Source organism: Ochotona curzoniae, unplaced genomic scaffold (genome assembly GCF_017591425.1).
Source record: "Ochotona curzoniae isolate NIBS_2020 unplaced genomic scaffold, NIBS_Ocur_1.0 contig_1014, whole genome shotgun sequence".
Taxonomy (NCBI): domain Eukaryota; kingdom Metazoa; phylum Chordata; class Mammalia; order Lagomorpha; family Ochotonidae; genus Ochotona; species Ochotona curzoniae.
Window position 1 is genome coordinate 42,484,128 of NW_024464920.1, and position 12,100 is coordinate 42,496,227.

The 12,100-nt window shown below is 42.9% G+C and overlaps 1 protein-coding gene across 1 annotated transcript; it reads right to left on the reverse strand.

Moving 5' to 3' along the window:
* Window positions 1-2,663: 2,663 nt before the first annotated feature.
* On the reverse strand, window positions 2,664-11,071 carry MTERF2 (mitochondrial transcription termination factor 2). Its single transcript, XM_040985001.1, has 3 exons — window positions 10,812-11,071; window positions 9,177-9,260; window positions 2,664-4,257 (listed from the first exon to the last, which is right to left on the reverse strand). The coding sequence occupies exon 3, from the start codon at window positions 4,224-4,226 to the stop codon at window positions 3,042-3,044; it is 1,185 nt and encodes a 394-aa protein (XP_040840935.1). The 5' UTR covers window positions 4,227-4,257; window positions 9,177-9,260; window positions 10,812-11,071; the 3' UTR covers window positions 2,664-3,041.
* Window positions 11,072-12,100: the final 1,029 nt, after the last annotated feature.

The window sequence follows — 12,100 nt, forward strand, 5'->3', positions numbered from 1 at the left end:
CTGATGAAAATTTAATCTTGTTGCTCTGCTTTTCCGACTACATGTGCCTTAGCTGACTTCTCAGTGGCATTCAGTGCATTATCAGCTGTGTCATCTTTTCTTCCTCAGGTTAAGTTCCTGTGATCATGCTTTCCTGAGCTTGACCAGCCACCCTACTTCAAATGTACACACTCTTTCTGCAGGCAGTTTCATCTGGAGGCATGGCTTTAAATACCAGATGCATAGATATCCTCAAAAATGTAAACCCAGTCCTGACTTCTCACAACTCCAGATTCTGCCATTTGCCTGTTTGTCAGAACTGCGGTAGATACCCTGTAGACATAGCAAAACTGACTTCTATCAACATGACAGTATGTTTTCCTGAGGCTCTTTTAGGAGAGGGGGAGAGAACACTACTGATTTATGTCAGGACAAAATTAATCCCGACACAAACCAAGGTTTTAGTTTATCCAAAAGCATGCATTAAAAACCTCCGAGGTTTTCCATCACTTAGAATGAGATCTTGCCCCTCAGATGGGCCTGTGATGCTTATCTTACACCAGTCCCATCATTCAAAACCCCGTTCCCACTGTATTGGCTGCTACTTTTTTAAAAAAAGATTTATTTATTTTTATTGGAAAGGCAGATATACAGAGTGGAGGAGATACAGAAAGGAAGATCCTCCTTCTGATGGTTTACTCCCCAAGTGGTTACAACAGCTGGAGCTGAGCCAATCTGAAGCCAGGAGCTTCCTCCAGGTCTCCCATGTGGGTGGGTGCAGGGTCCCAAGGCTTTGGGCCGTCCTCGACTACTTTCCCAGGCCATGAGCAGGGAGCTGGATGGGAAGCAGAGCTGCAGGAATTAGAACCGGCGTTCATATGGGATCCCGGTGCATGCAAGGTGAAGACCTTAACCACTATGCTATTGTGTCAGGCCCTGCTACTTGTATTTTAGAACATTCCTGCATCATCTTAACTTCTGAGATTGTAGAGCACCTGGTTGGCCCAGCGTTTAGCAGGTGCTGTACAGGTAGGGTTGTCTCACTAGCCTAAGGAGTAGTGAGGGTTATTTGACTGGCTGCCTTTGGAGTTAGCTTCAGGTTACCTCTCAGTAGAATGGTGAATCAATGCAGACATGGAGGACATAGAGCACAGATGCTCACTCAGTGTCAGAGTCAATTGTTTGGTCATGTATTTATTTTTTTTAAACAAACTTCTTGGCCAGTATTAGAGTAGTATTGATTTTGAATCAAGAATTGGAAATGGAAATTTGAAACACTACTAAATTAGTGCCAGTCATCACAATTTCTTTTACAAGTAGTCTTGGGATTTGCACAACTTTGTAAAAAGTCGGATTTACTTAGAATGCACCTGAATTAGGGGCTGGTCCTATGGTGTGTAGGCTTAGCTTCTACCTGCGACATTGGCATCTCATATGGGCACCAATTTTTGTCCTGGTTTCTCCACCTCTGATTCAGCTCCCTGAATTTGGCGTGGGAAGGCATTGAAGGATGGCTCAATTCCTTGGAACTCTACACCTACTTGGGAGACCAGGTTGAAGCTGCTGGATTTGGATAGGCTCAGCTCTGGCTATTTTCGTCATCTGGGAAGTGAACCACCAGACGGAAAAATCTTTGTCTCTCCCTCTCTCTGTAACTCTGTCTTTCAAATAAAAATTAGAGTATATAAATTAGATAATTTCAGGTTAGATTTTATGCAAAAGTTGTCTCCAAATTTGCTGTTACTAACGATTCCCTGTAACATGTCAGGCACAGTGACCGCCCTTAGGCCAGCTCATAAGTAATCCTTTGGATTCAGAAGGCATAGACAGGTCAGTGTTAATACATCTGCTGGCAAATAAGTGGCTTCTCTGAGCTTCTGATTCTCATCTGTAAAAACGGTCATGTATGTACATGCTTTAAACAAATTGATCACACAAGTAGGCTTCAATTATTTTTGAGTAATATTTTGTTTTTGAAATCACCAATGATGTCAGGTATGATATGAAATTCATTTTCCCTAAAATGCTGTTAGTAGTTTGCTGATGTTTTACTTAATACTAAGCTACAGGGGGCCGGCGCCGTGGCCTAGTGGCTAAATGTCCTTGCGTTGAACGCGCCCGGGATCCCATATGGGCACCGGTTCTAGTCCCAGCAGCTCCAATTCCCATCCAGCTCCCTGCCTGGGGCCTGGGAAAGCAGTCAAGGACGGCCCAAAGCTTTGACCCTGCACCCGTGTGGGAGACCTGGAAAGTGGTTCTTGGATCCTGGCTTCGGATCGGCATAGCATCGGCCGTGACGCTCACTTGGGGAGTAAATCATCGGACGGAAGATCTTCCTCTCTGTCTCTCCTCCTCTCTGTATATCTGACTTTCCAATAAATAAATAAATCTTTAAAAAAAAATACTAAGCTACAGAATACAGAATATGAAATGTGCTATATTGAATTAAGGTATATACTGGTCAGCTTCTTAAAAATAATTCATTCACAGAATATTACACTGATGTGTCATTTAAATAGCACATGCGTTTTAAAAACATTTTAATTTTTATTTCAAAGGCAGATTTACAGAGAAGAGACAGAAAAAATATCCACCTGCTGGTTCACTCCGCAAAGGGCTGCAATAAATGGAGCTGAGCCAATCTGATGCCAGGAGCCAGGAGCTTTCTCTGAGTCTCTCACATGAGTGCAGTGTCCCAAAGCCTTGGGCCATCCTCTGCTGCTTTTCCAGGCCACAAGCAAGGAGCTGGATTCTAAGTGGAATACCCGGGACAAAAATTGGTGGCCATATGTGATGCTGGTGCCACAGGCTGAGAATTACTTTGCTGTGCCACCAAGCTGGCCCCAGCACATGCATTTTTGACATAATAGCTCAGAGTTACCAATTTTGCTTAAAATTTTAATTTAATTTTAAAAGAGTGAATGAGTTAGAGACTATTTCGAGATAAAGCAAACAACTCAAAAAGTAGGTATTTTCTTAACATTACTATTGTTTATAAATTACATGAATTGCTTAAGTTTCCACTGATCAGTTTCACTTTATTGCTAGAAAAACATCAGTAGTCACTCTTCAACATTTAATGGTGCAACAGGATTAAACAATGGTCGGGTTTTCTTAGCTTGAATTTTACCAAAGTTAGACTCAAACTCTTGTTTTGTTCCTTGCAGATTTGCTAGATTCCCATTTTTCATTCTGTAGCCTAAGGCATTCAGTTTCCTCATCCGGTACTGCACTATCTGTGGTGTTAGCTCAAGAACCGTAGGTGTCTCCCTTATCTGAGCTAAGGAAATTCCTTCTCTTAGTAACCCCTGAATTCTCTCTTCTAAAACTGAAACAGAGTAATATAAAAGGGCAGGGCATTTCAGAACCAAGTGCCTGAGGTCATCATCTGTGCACTTGAAAGTATTTTTAGAGAAAGAAATGCGGTCCTGTATACTTTGTGGGCAAAGCTGAAAAAGAAGACCTTTGAGTTTGGACAGAAGTTGTAGAATTTCTGAGTTTGTAAAACCTAGCTGCTGGAGGAATTCCAGTGTTTCCTTTACAGCTGTAGGAGAATTTAACAAAATAAATGGATTTTGGCTTAGTAATTTTAGCAACCAAACGTTCATGTTAGCCTTCGAGCCACCTAGATTTAGGTAACTCTCCTGGAGAATCTGTATCATCTGCTTATTCTTCTCAACAGGATTATTGAAGATAGGTGATGCAGTTGTCAAGAACCTGCTAATGACAACATTCTTGAGTCCCAGCTCCTGAAGGAACTCAACATTGAACTTCTGGAGCTCTTGGTCTTTAACAGTAAAGAAAGATTCTGGAAACCGCTCTATTAATTTGATTAACTCTTCCTCATTTTTGCAGACCAGCTGCCAGAGTTTCCTCTGGGTGTCAACGGCAGGTGGACTACAGATAATTGCTTCTGGGCAGCGTTCTAGAATACTGGCTATCACAGTCTCACTGGCACCTAGTTCTTGTAAAATACTGGCAATTTCTTCAACATATGTTTTATCCTCCAAAAGTACCCATTCTTTTACTCTACGAATTTTGCTAATATCAACTGAAAACTGACAGAGTTTTTCCACTGTTCTCCTGTTTTCTTTGTTTGACTGTCTATCAGTTGTATAGGTGAAGCATTCAAGAAAAGGTCTGTTTCCTGGAATTGACTGCACCTTTCTGAAAGAAATCAACCGGCGGGGCTGGTACCACAACAGCAACTTGCACAACAGGCCTGTAATCCCCTGGCTCAGTCCCATTGTCCTGGGATTCAGAATATATTCATTATACCTGTAAGAGAAAAAAAAAATAAAGATTTTTGTGACAAAGGGTGTTTACTTTTAGAACATTCACAGTTACAAATTTTGAGTCATGTTAAGTTGTAAGTGTAGAAATCAAATGGATATAAAATAGAAAGGAAAAGTCATTTGGAATATTGAAAAACTCCCTTATATACTAAATATACCTCTTCACAATTTACTCTCCTTATGTTTCATAAACCCATTGAGTTTTGTCAAAACCTTATGAAGTATTTTTTTTTTTTTTGGTCTCTGGTAATGCAAACATGACTAGTTTAACTTTTTTTTTTTGCATTTCTTTTTTTATTTATTAAAGGGGGGGTATTAAGGGAGAAGGCCCACCCAATTTCCCACCCTCCCCAGGTCCCAGATGTAGGGTATGCTCTGAGGTTCTTGCTCAAGTGGTTTTGATATTTCAACAGTTATGAATCGCTGCCAATCTTGCCACTCCAAGCACTATGAGGTCCTTGAAGAATCCACTGATTGACATAGTCCATCATAGAGTCTCTGTTTGCCCCATATTTCGCTGCTAAGATATAGCTGAGATGGTTGGTTGGTTGACCTGTTCTGTCTTCTCTCTTTTCTTGGTTAGGGTTCTGAGTCCAGCATTTTGATTGGGGAGATCTCCAAAGAAACTTTGTCTGAGGTGTTCTCAGACCAGATTCTTGTATGTGCTAGCAAGTACAGGGCCCGGCACAGTCCATTGCCCTGATCAGCTGGTGGTTGCAATTGCTGGGTGGTTCTGTTTTCACTCCCGACTTTCACTGTAGCTAATGGGTGTTGCAGTCCAGCCTGGAGTGACCCGCAATAACCCCCACCAGGCCCGACCCCTACCCTGGTTAGCCAGTATGTGTAGCAGTAGTCCAGTCTGTCCCACTCCCCATTCCACCCCAGCCCCCTACCCTGGTTTTACGCCCTCCCGTGGAAGTGGTAACCCAAGAGGGAGGAGCTCACTATTCCCCTCCCAGGCCTCTCCCACTCCCAGATTATGCACTCTCTAGATAGTTCTGTGGTTTGACTTGACAGAACTAGCCCCCAGTGCCAGCTTCTGTCAGCTGATGCTGTGGCTAAGCCCAAACAACCCTCACCCACTCTAATTTTGTTTGCACCAGTAGGAATAATCAGCCCAGCCTGGCTTTTCCCTGATCTAGTCCACATGAGGCGTACAGGTGTTGTAGCCCTGCCTAGTCTGGTCTGCCCACATCCCAGCCCATGCTCTCCAGCGGGAGTAGCTGTCCAGCAAAGGAACCACCTCTTATCCCCCCTGCCGGCTCTGCCCCCTTGTTCTCAGGCTTGCTGGTTGGGCGCTGTGGTCCCTTCTGGTACTAGTTTAACTTTTAATATCCCAGATTGTTAAGTGTCTTAGCCCTGTCACAAAAGCATAGTCCTGTGCTAAGTAGCTAGTTGGCATTAGGCTTTTGAAAAGAAAGCTGAAAATAGTCTGATTTTTGCAGTCCTCTTGCCCTATATGCTGAGTACTCTTCACTTTGTTTTTTAAAGATTTGTTTATTTTTACTGGAAAGGCAGATTTATAGAGAGCTGTAATGGCCAGAACTGAGCAGATCAGGAGCTAGCAGCTTCTTCGAGTCTCCCACGTGAGTGCAGTGTCCCAAGCCTTTGGGTCATCCTCCACTGCTTCCCCAGGCCATAACCAGGGAGCTGGATGGGAAGTAGGGCAGCCAGGACACGAACCCACACCCATGTGGGATCCGATAAGGCAATTTAGGCATCATGCCAGGCTCTGAGAATTTTCACTTTCAAACCTAACCAATGCATATAAAGGGTTGTTCTATAAGGACAAATAAATAACAAAGTTCACATTTTGGTTTAACTTTTTTAGGAGGTGAGGAGGTCAGATTTACAGATTTAGAAAGACTGATTTCCATTCTGCTGGCTTACTCCCCGGACACCTAAGCACTAGGTGAAGTAGGTGGCGTGGTTTAATGGGTTATGTTATACAAAATGACAGGTCATTAGGAATTAGCACCAAATTGACGGTGGCAAGGTTTCCCTTCTTACTGACTCAGGGACTGTTGCCCAGTGAGACCAGCGGAAAAGCAAGCCATCACCGTGTCCTGCTCGCTGTGGGATCAACTGTGTTCAGGTAAGTTGTTTGAACAATTTGTAGTGAGCACAGTTGATTGTTAAAGTGAAAAGCAGGAATGTTGAAAGGAACATTATATATGAAATTTATTTTCTACTTTTATCCACTTATTTAACTAAAATGACTGCATGATATATAGGGTAGGTCAAATTTTATGATTAATTCCTAATATTGAACATATGGGCTATAATTTTTGTAATTGTAGTTTTTGCTGTATGTTGAGTATCCATATTTCATAGCTTTTTCTTTAGGACGAATTCATAAAATAATTCTTGGAGGAGAAATATGAACACTTGAGGTTGCTGTATTGTCAAGAAAAACTTAACCTAACTTTAACTCATAGCAGTATGAGTGATTCACCTGTTTTAGTTTGGTATGTGAAACATGACAACACTAATGAACATGAGCTTTTCTTAATTATTTTGAACATTTTTCTGAACTATTCCTGATCTTGTGGCTTATTAAACTACATTTTTCCATTTTTTTAAAGACTTTCCATTTTTTAAAAAAGATTGACAAACTCTATTAGGAAAAGTAATTTTAATATACACTTACATTGCATTAAATTTTCAATTGTTGAAGGTTTATTTTAGCATACCAAAGTAATTTAAGATTTATTTTTTCATTTGAAAGGCAGATTTAGAAAGAGACACAGAAAGATCTTTCATCAGCTGTTTCACTCCCAAATGGCTGCAACAGCCAGAACTGAGCTGCTCAGAAACAGGGTGCAGGGACCCGGGGACTTGGGCCATTCTCTGCTGCTTTCTCAGGCCATAAGCAGGGAACTGGATGGGAAATGGAACAGCTGGGACACAAACTGCCACCCATAGGGGATGCCAGCACTGCAAGGTGGAGGACTAGCCTGTTGAGCCACCAACCTGACCCCCCCAAGGTACTTTTTAAAAAATGTTTAAGCACATAATTTGTCATTTTAAATATTTACAAGTGTATAACTCACGGGCATTAAATACATTCACAATTTGTACATCCAGCACCAGTATATATTTCCAGAACTTTTTTTCCTTAAATTTGACAAGCAGAATTACTCCCCAACTGGCTGTAACAGGCAGGCAGGGCTGGCTGGCCAGGCTGAAGCCTGAATGCTGGAACTTATTCAGGGTCTTCCACATGGGTGAAGGGGGCAAAAGTGCGTGGGCCATCTTGCACTGATTTCCCTGATATATTATCCTTGGAGCTCAACTGGAAGCAGAGACTCAAACCAGCAGCCATGTGGGATGCAGGCATCATGGAAGCAAGCTGACCTTGCTGCACCACATCCTGAACTATCATTCCAAGTACAAATTTGGTACCGCTAAACAAGGGCTCTACTACACTCTCCCCCAGTGCCTGGCAGCTCTGTTCTATGAATTTGCTTCTTCAACACCCTTCCCAGTAGTAGAGTATGACAGTCTGTGATTTAAAATGATTCCTCTTACATTTTTTAAAATTTAATAATAATGGTATGAAAGTTACCCAAATAACCATTCTACTTTTCACTTTATTCAATAAATCATGAAATATTCAACTTTATATAATAGGCATTTTATGATTTTATCCAATTATGAGTAAATGAAGCAGTCAAAGTTGGATTTTTCGTTTACTGTATTTTTAACCTAATGATGTTACTTTTACTTTTAAAGATTTATTTACTTGAAAGAGTTACAGAAAGAGAGGAGTGACAGGTTTTCCATCTGCTCATTAAGTCCCTAAATTGCTGCAATAGTTGGAGCTGAGCCAATCCAAACTCAGGTGCTAGGAGCTTCTAGGTCTCTCACATGGGTGTCTGGGGCTTAAGCACAAACAGGATGTGGATCCCATTTTACACCATTGTTGCATCACAGGTCCTCTTAGCAGTGGTCTTAACAGAACCTCAATTACTAAGCTTGAGGAGTTTCTGTATCTGCCTCTGAATTATTTCACTTAATGTAATACTTTCAAAGTTTTCTGTATTGTAGCTTATGTCAGAATAACATCAGTTTTAAACGGCCAAAGTTCTCCTTTATGATTCCTTCTGCTTTTTAAGTACCAGATAATCAGGTAAAATCTGTATACCCTTTTGTATGTTGAATTTTAAAAGTTGGTTTTTTAGCCATTTGAAATTTTATTTTTAAATATTTATCTTTATTGAAAAGGCAGACTTTACAGAGACAGAAAAATCTTCTGTCCTGTGGTTTACTCCCCTACTGGCCACAATGACTGGAACTGAGCTCTGATCCAAAGCTAAAAACTAGGAGCTTCTTCCGGGTGCCCCCATGGATACAGGTTCCCAAGGCCCTGAACCATCCTCGACTGCTTTCCCAGGCCACCCGCAGGGAGTTGGATGGGAAGTGGAGTAGCCAGGATACAGATCAGTGCCCATATGGCAACCTGGCAAGGATTTAGTCACTAGGCTATTACACGGGGGCCTCAAATTTCTTAATGTAAGAAAGAATCTAAATAAACTTAGTCAACAGTGTAGCTTGGTCCTTCAGCCCATGATAAATCCTCTTCTGATTTCCATCCTTCTCCACAGCTCTTCCACTCACTCTCCCCAAGCCCAAATCCCAATTTTAGTATATGTGCTGCCAAAGTGAGCACACAAAGCCCAAATCCCATTTCACTCTTTCCCTCAGTTAATTCTCGCAGATCTTGTTCTACTCTCTATTTCCATTCTGTGTATTCACACAGCTCCCAATGAAGACAATGTCTATATGGTTCGAGCCCACAAGTGTTCCTATCTCCTTCCACTGTCTGGGTTCTCACTATGAATTTGATCACCCCTTATCTGTCTCATTTTTAAGCCTTAGCTATAGACTTTCTCTTCTTACCTTGAATCTTCATCCTTGTTCTAGGCTTTAGCTGGTCCACTTGGGCTTCTCTGCAGCTTAGCAAAAGTGTGATCTTGTCATTCACTGCAATACACTTTAAATTAGCATTTCAGGATAAACAAACACAGAACTTACTTACTATGACACTGCGATCATCCAAATCCCCAGTCTCCTCCTCGTACACCAGCTGGACCTGCTACATTTCAGTTCTTGTGGCTCTCGAAAACCTCTAGTCTTTGAAGACTATTTTCCCATGGCCACTGGTACTAACTCCCAGCTTTATGTGTCGCTTTCTCAAGGATACTTCCCTGACCTTAATGAATGAAGCCATCTCCCCGTTACAGACTTTCATGGCAAATGAATCACAACTGTGTACCACTTGACATAGCCGTGGCTGTTCATATACTGCTTCGGCAGACTGTTCACTGACGTGTCCCACTGAATTGCGGCTTTGCCTCACCCGCTGGCATTACAGTTTTTAGGAGGCGTTCCCCAGCAGGCAGCTTTCTGCGTGCTCTGTGTAGCACTTTGCTTTTGCATCTGCCATAACACCCAGGAGGTTTTCATTCATTTCAGCAGCAGTGCTTTTTAAAAGCACAGGCTCTATTGCTAAAATAGGGCATACCTTTTTATTTTTTCTTGCTCATGGTGCATCTGAGAGTAACTCTTTACAGAAAAAGGCCTGTTTACCAATAGCATTTTATAAATGATTTTAGCAATATCCATGGGACACTACAGTACAACCATGAACATCTTGCCATAGTTTTTAAAAAAAAATACATTATTTTTTATTTACCATGATACAGTTTTGAAGGTGCAGGGGTCGTCCCCTCCCACTATTATCTCTGGAATTATCACAGTAGTACAGTCCCTTTGTGCAAACACTGGGAGGGCAGGGATTGAACAATCGCTAGCCAAGAACCTGATCCACTCAGGAAGAGAACTCCTGTCTCTGCCCTGGAATTGAGTCAACAGTATGTTCATGAAGCAATTTGATGCAGCTTGCTGGAGCCAGATTTCCTGGCCTTAGATCTTGGTCAACTATTAGCTGTGCTGTGATTTAAGGCGAGAAACTTCATGTCTCTGCCTCAGCTTGAGGAAAATGAAGACACTCCCTTGGTTACTTAGAATATTCAGGAAATTTCACACTTGCTGACCCGTTACACCATCCCAGCAAACCAGAGGCAGGTAAGATAACTTAAAATTACTCAGAGAGTGACAGACCCGGGACACAACACCTTGGCTCCTCGACCCTGCCCTGCGCCCAGACACAGGAATGCTCTTGGTGAGCACATTCTGGGCTAAGCGCTTTGCCTATCAAAACCTTTTTTTGGGGAAGAGGGGCAAGTGGAGCACACTTCTGGTAACATGCACATCTTTGTTTTAATAAGGTCCCTTATACAACAGCATTAATTTCAATAAAAAAATTTATACTATGATCTGAAATTTTAAAACTAGTCCCGATGTTTATCAGTAAGAAAAAATCAGAGTTTAAGAAAGATCTTTTGGACTAAGCCAAAGGTCACACGTTTACCGAGCGAGACAGGCAGGCGGAGCCAAGCGCCCAGCTGGGCCCTGGTGGGCTGTGCTGCCGTCACGATCACTCCCAGGGGGCCCAAGGAGCAGGCGACTCACCTGTCAGCTCGAAGCAAGGCGCAGCAGTCCCGGGGCTTTGCCTCTTCCCTCGCAGGCCTGTCTCTTCAGGTGTGAGGTCCGGGTCCCAAGACCAAAGTCGCGATACAATTTTCCTCAGGTCGCAGACCAGGGTGCTTCACCCCTAGCCAATCAGGGCTTAGGACACAAGTGAGCACGCAGGCATGGCCCCACACAGCCAATCAGAGCGCGGGACGCAGGCTCAGGACACACCCCTTGCCGGAGCGGGGCAGGAAGTGGCACCCAAACTGCAGCGACTGCCATCAGGAATGTTCACACCCTTTCCTTTCCAGGATTTTAGGAGACCTGGAGTTCCAGTTACTTAGTCCCGTAGGGACTGTTACTAGCAGCTCAGAAATCGTTATTTCTCTATTATCTAGCCAGAGTTCCCAAGATATTTAAAGGTAGAAGTAATTAAAAAAAAGTTTTAAGAAACTAAAGATCTGGCTCCCAGCTTCGGCTCCGTCCAGATCTGGTCCTTGTGACCTTTCAGGGAGTAAGCCAGTGGATGGAAAGACCTCTCTCTCCCCTTCTCTCTTTGTAAAAATCTTTCAAACAAAAAGTAAATCTTTAACAAAGAGCAATCACCTCTTCAGTGAAATGCCTGGCTCTGCCACTTTGTAAAATTATAGGCAAATCCTTAATGTTAATTATTTTTAAAAGTTTAAGTTCTGGTTCTTAAGGTATTATTACGTGCAATTCCTGCAACCTGGTTCTTTACCGTGAGCTCCAAACACCAGACACAACAAGTAGGAGGTTTATTCCATCCGGGCAGGGGTGGGATGGTGGGAGATCATTGGGGAGGCAGGTAAGGGAAGGAAAGGGGGGTTGTCTGAAGAAGAAGAGAGACAGAGCCCCCCTGGGGGCCTTTTAGTCACTCAGGTGAGCCTGCGATGTCAGGGCGGGGGAATGGGAGGGATGGAGGGCAGGCTCCAGGGGATTGGTGCCCAAGGGTGTCACAGGTGATTGCCTAAGAAAGATAGGTAAGTGGGCGGAGTTGGGGATGTGGCTGGGAGATTGGGGGTGGGAGCCTCAGGTGAAATGCTGGGTTATATCTGACTGGTGGATGGCTAGACTGGCGCGAATTTCGTCAGCTGTGAGGAAGATGAAATTGCCAGGGGTCCAGGGTGGGATATTCGAATAACTCCTTACACTTAACTGCACTTTTTTTCCCCTCCACATATAAAACAGGGAGGGGATGGTTTATGTTTCATAATCCTATTCCATGTAAAATATTCATAACTGTGTCTGGTGTGGTAGAATATTCAATA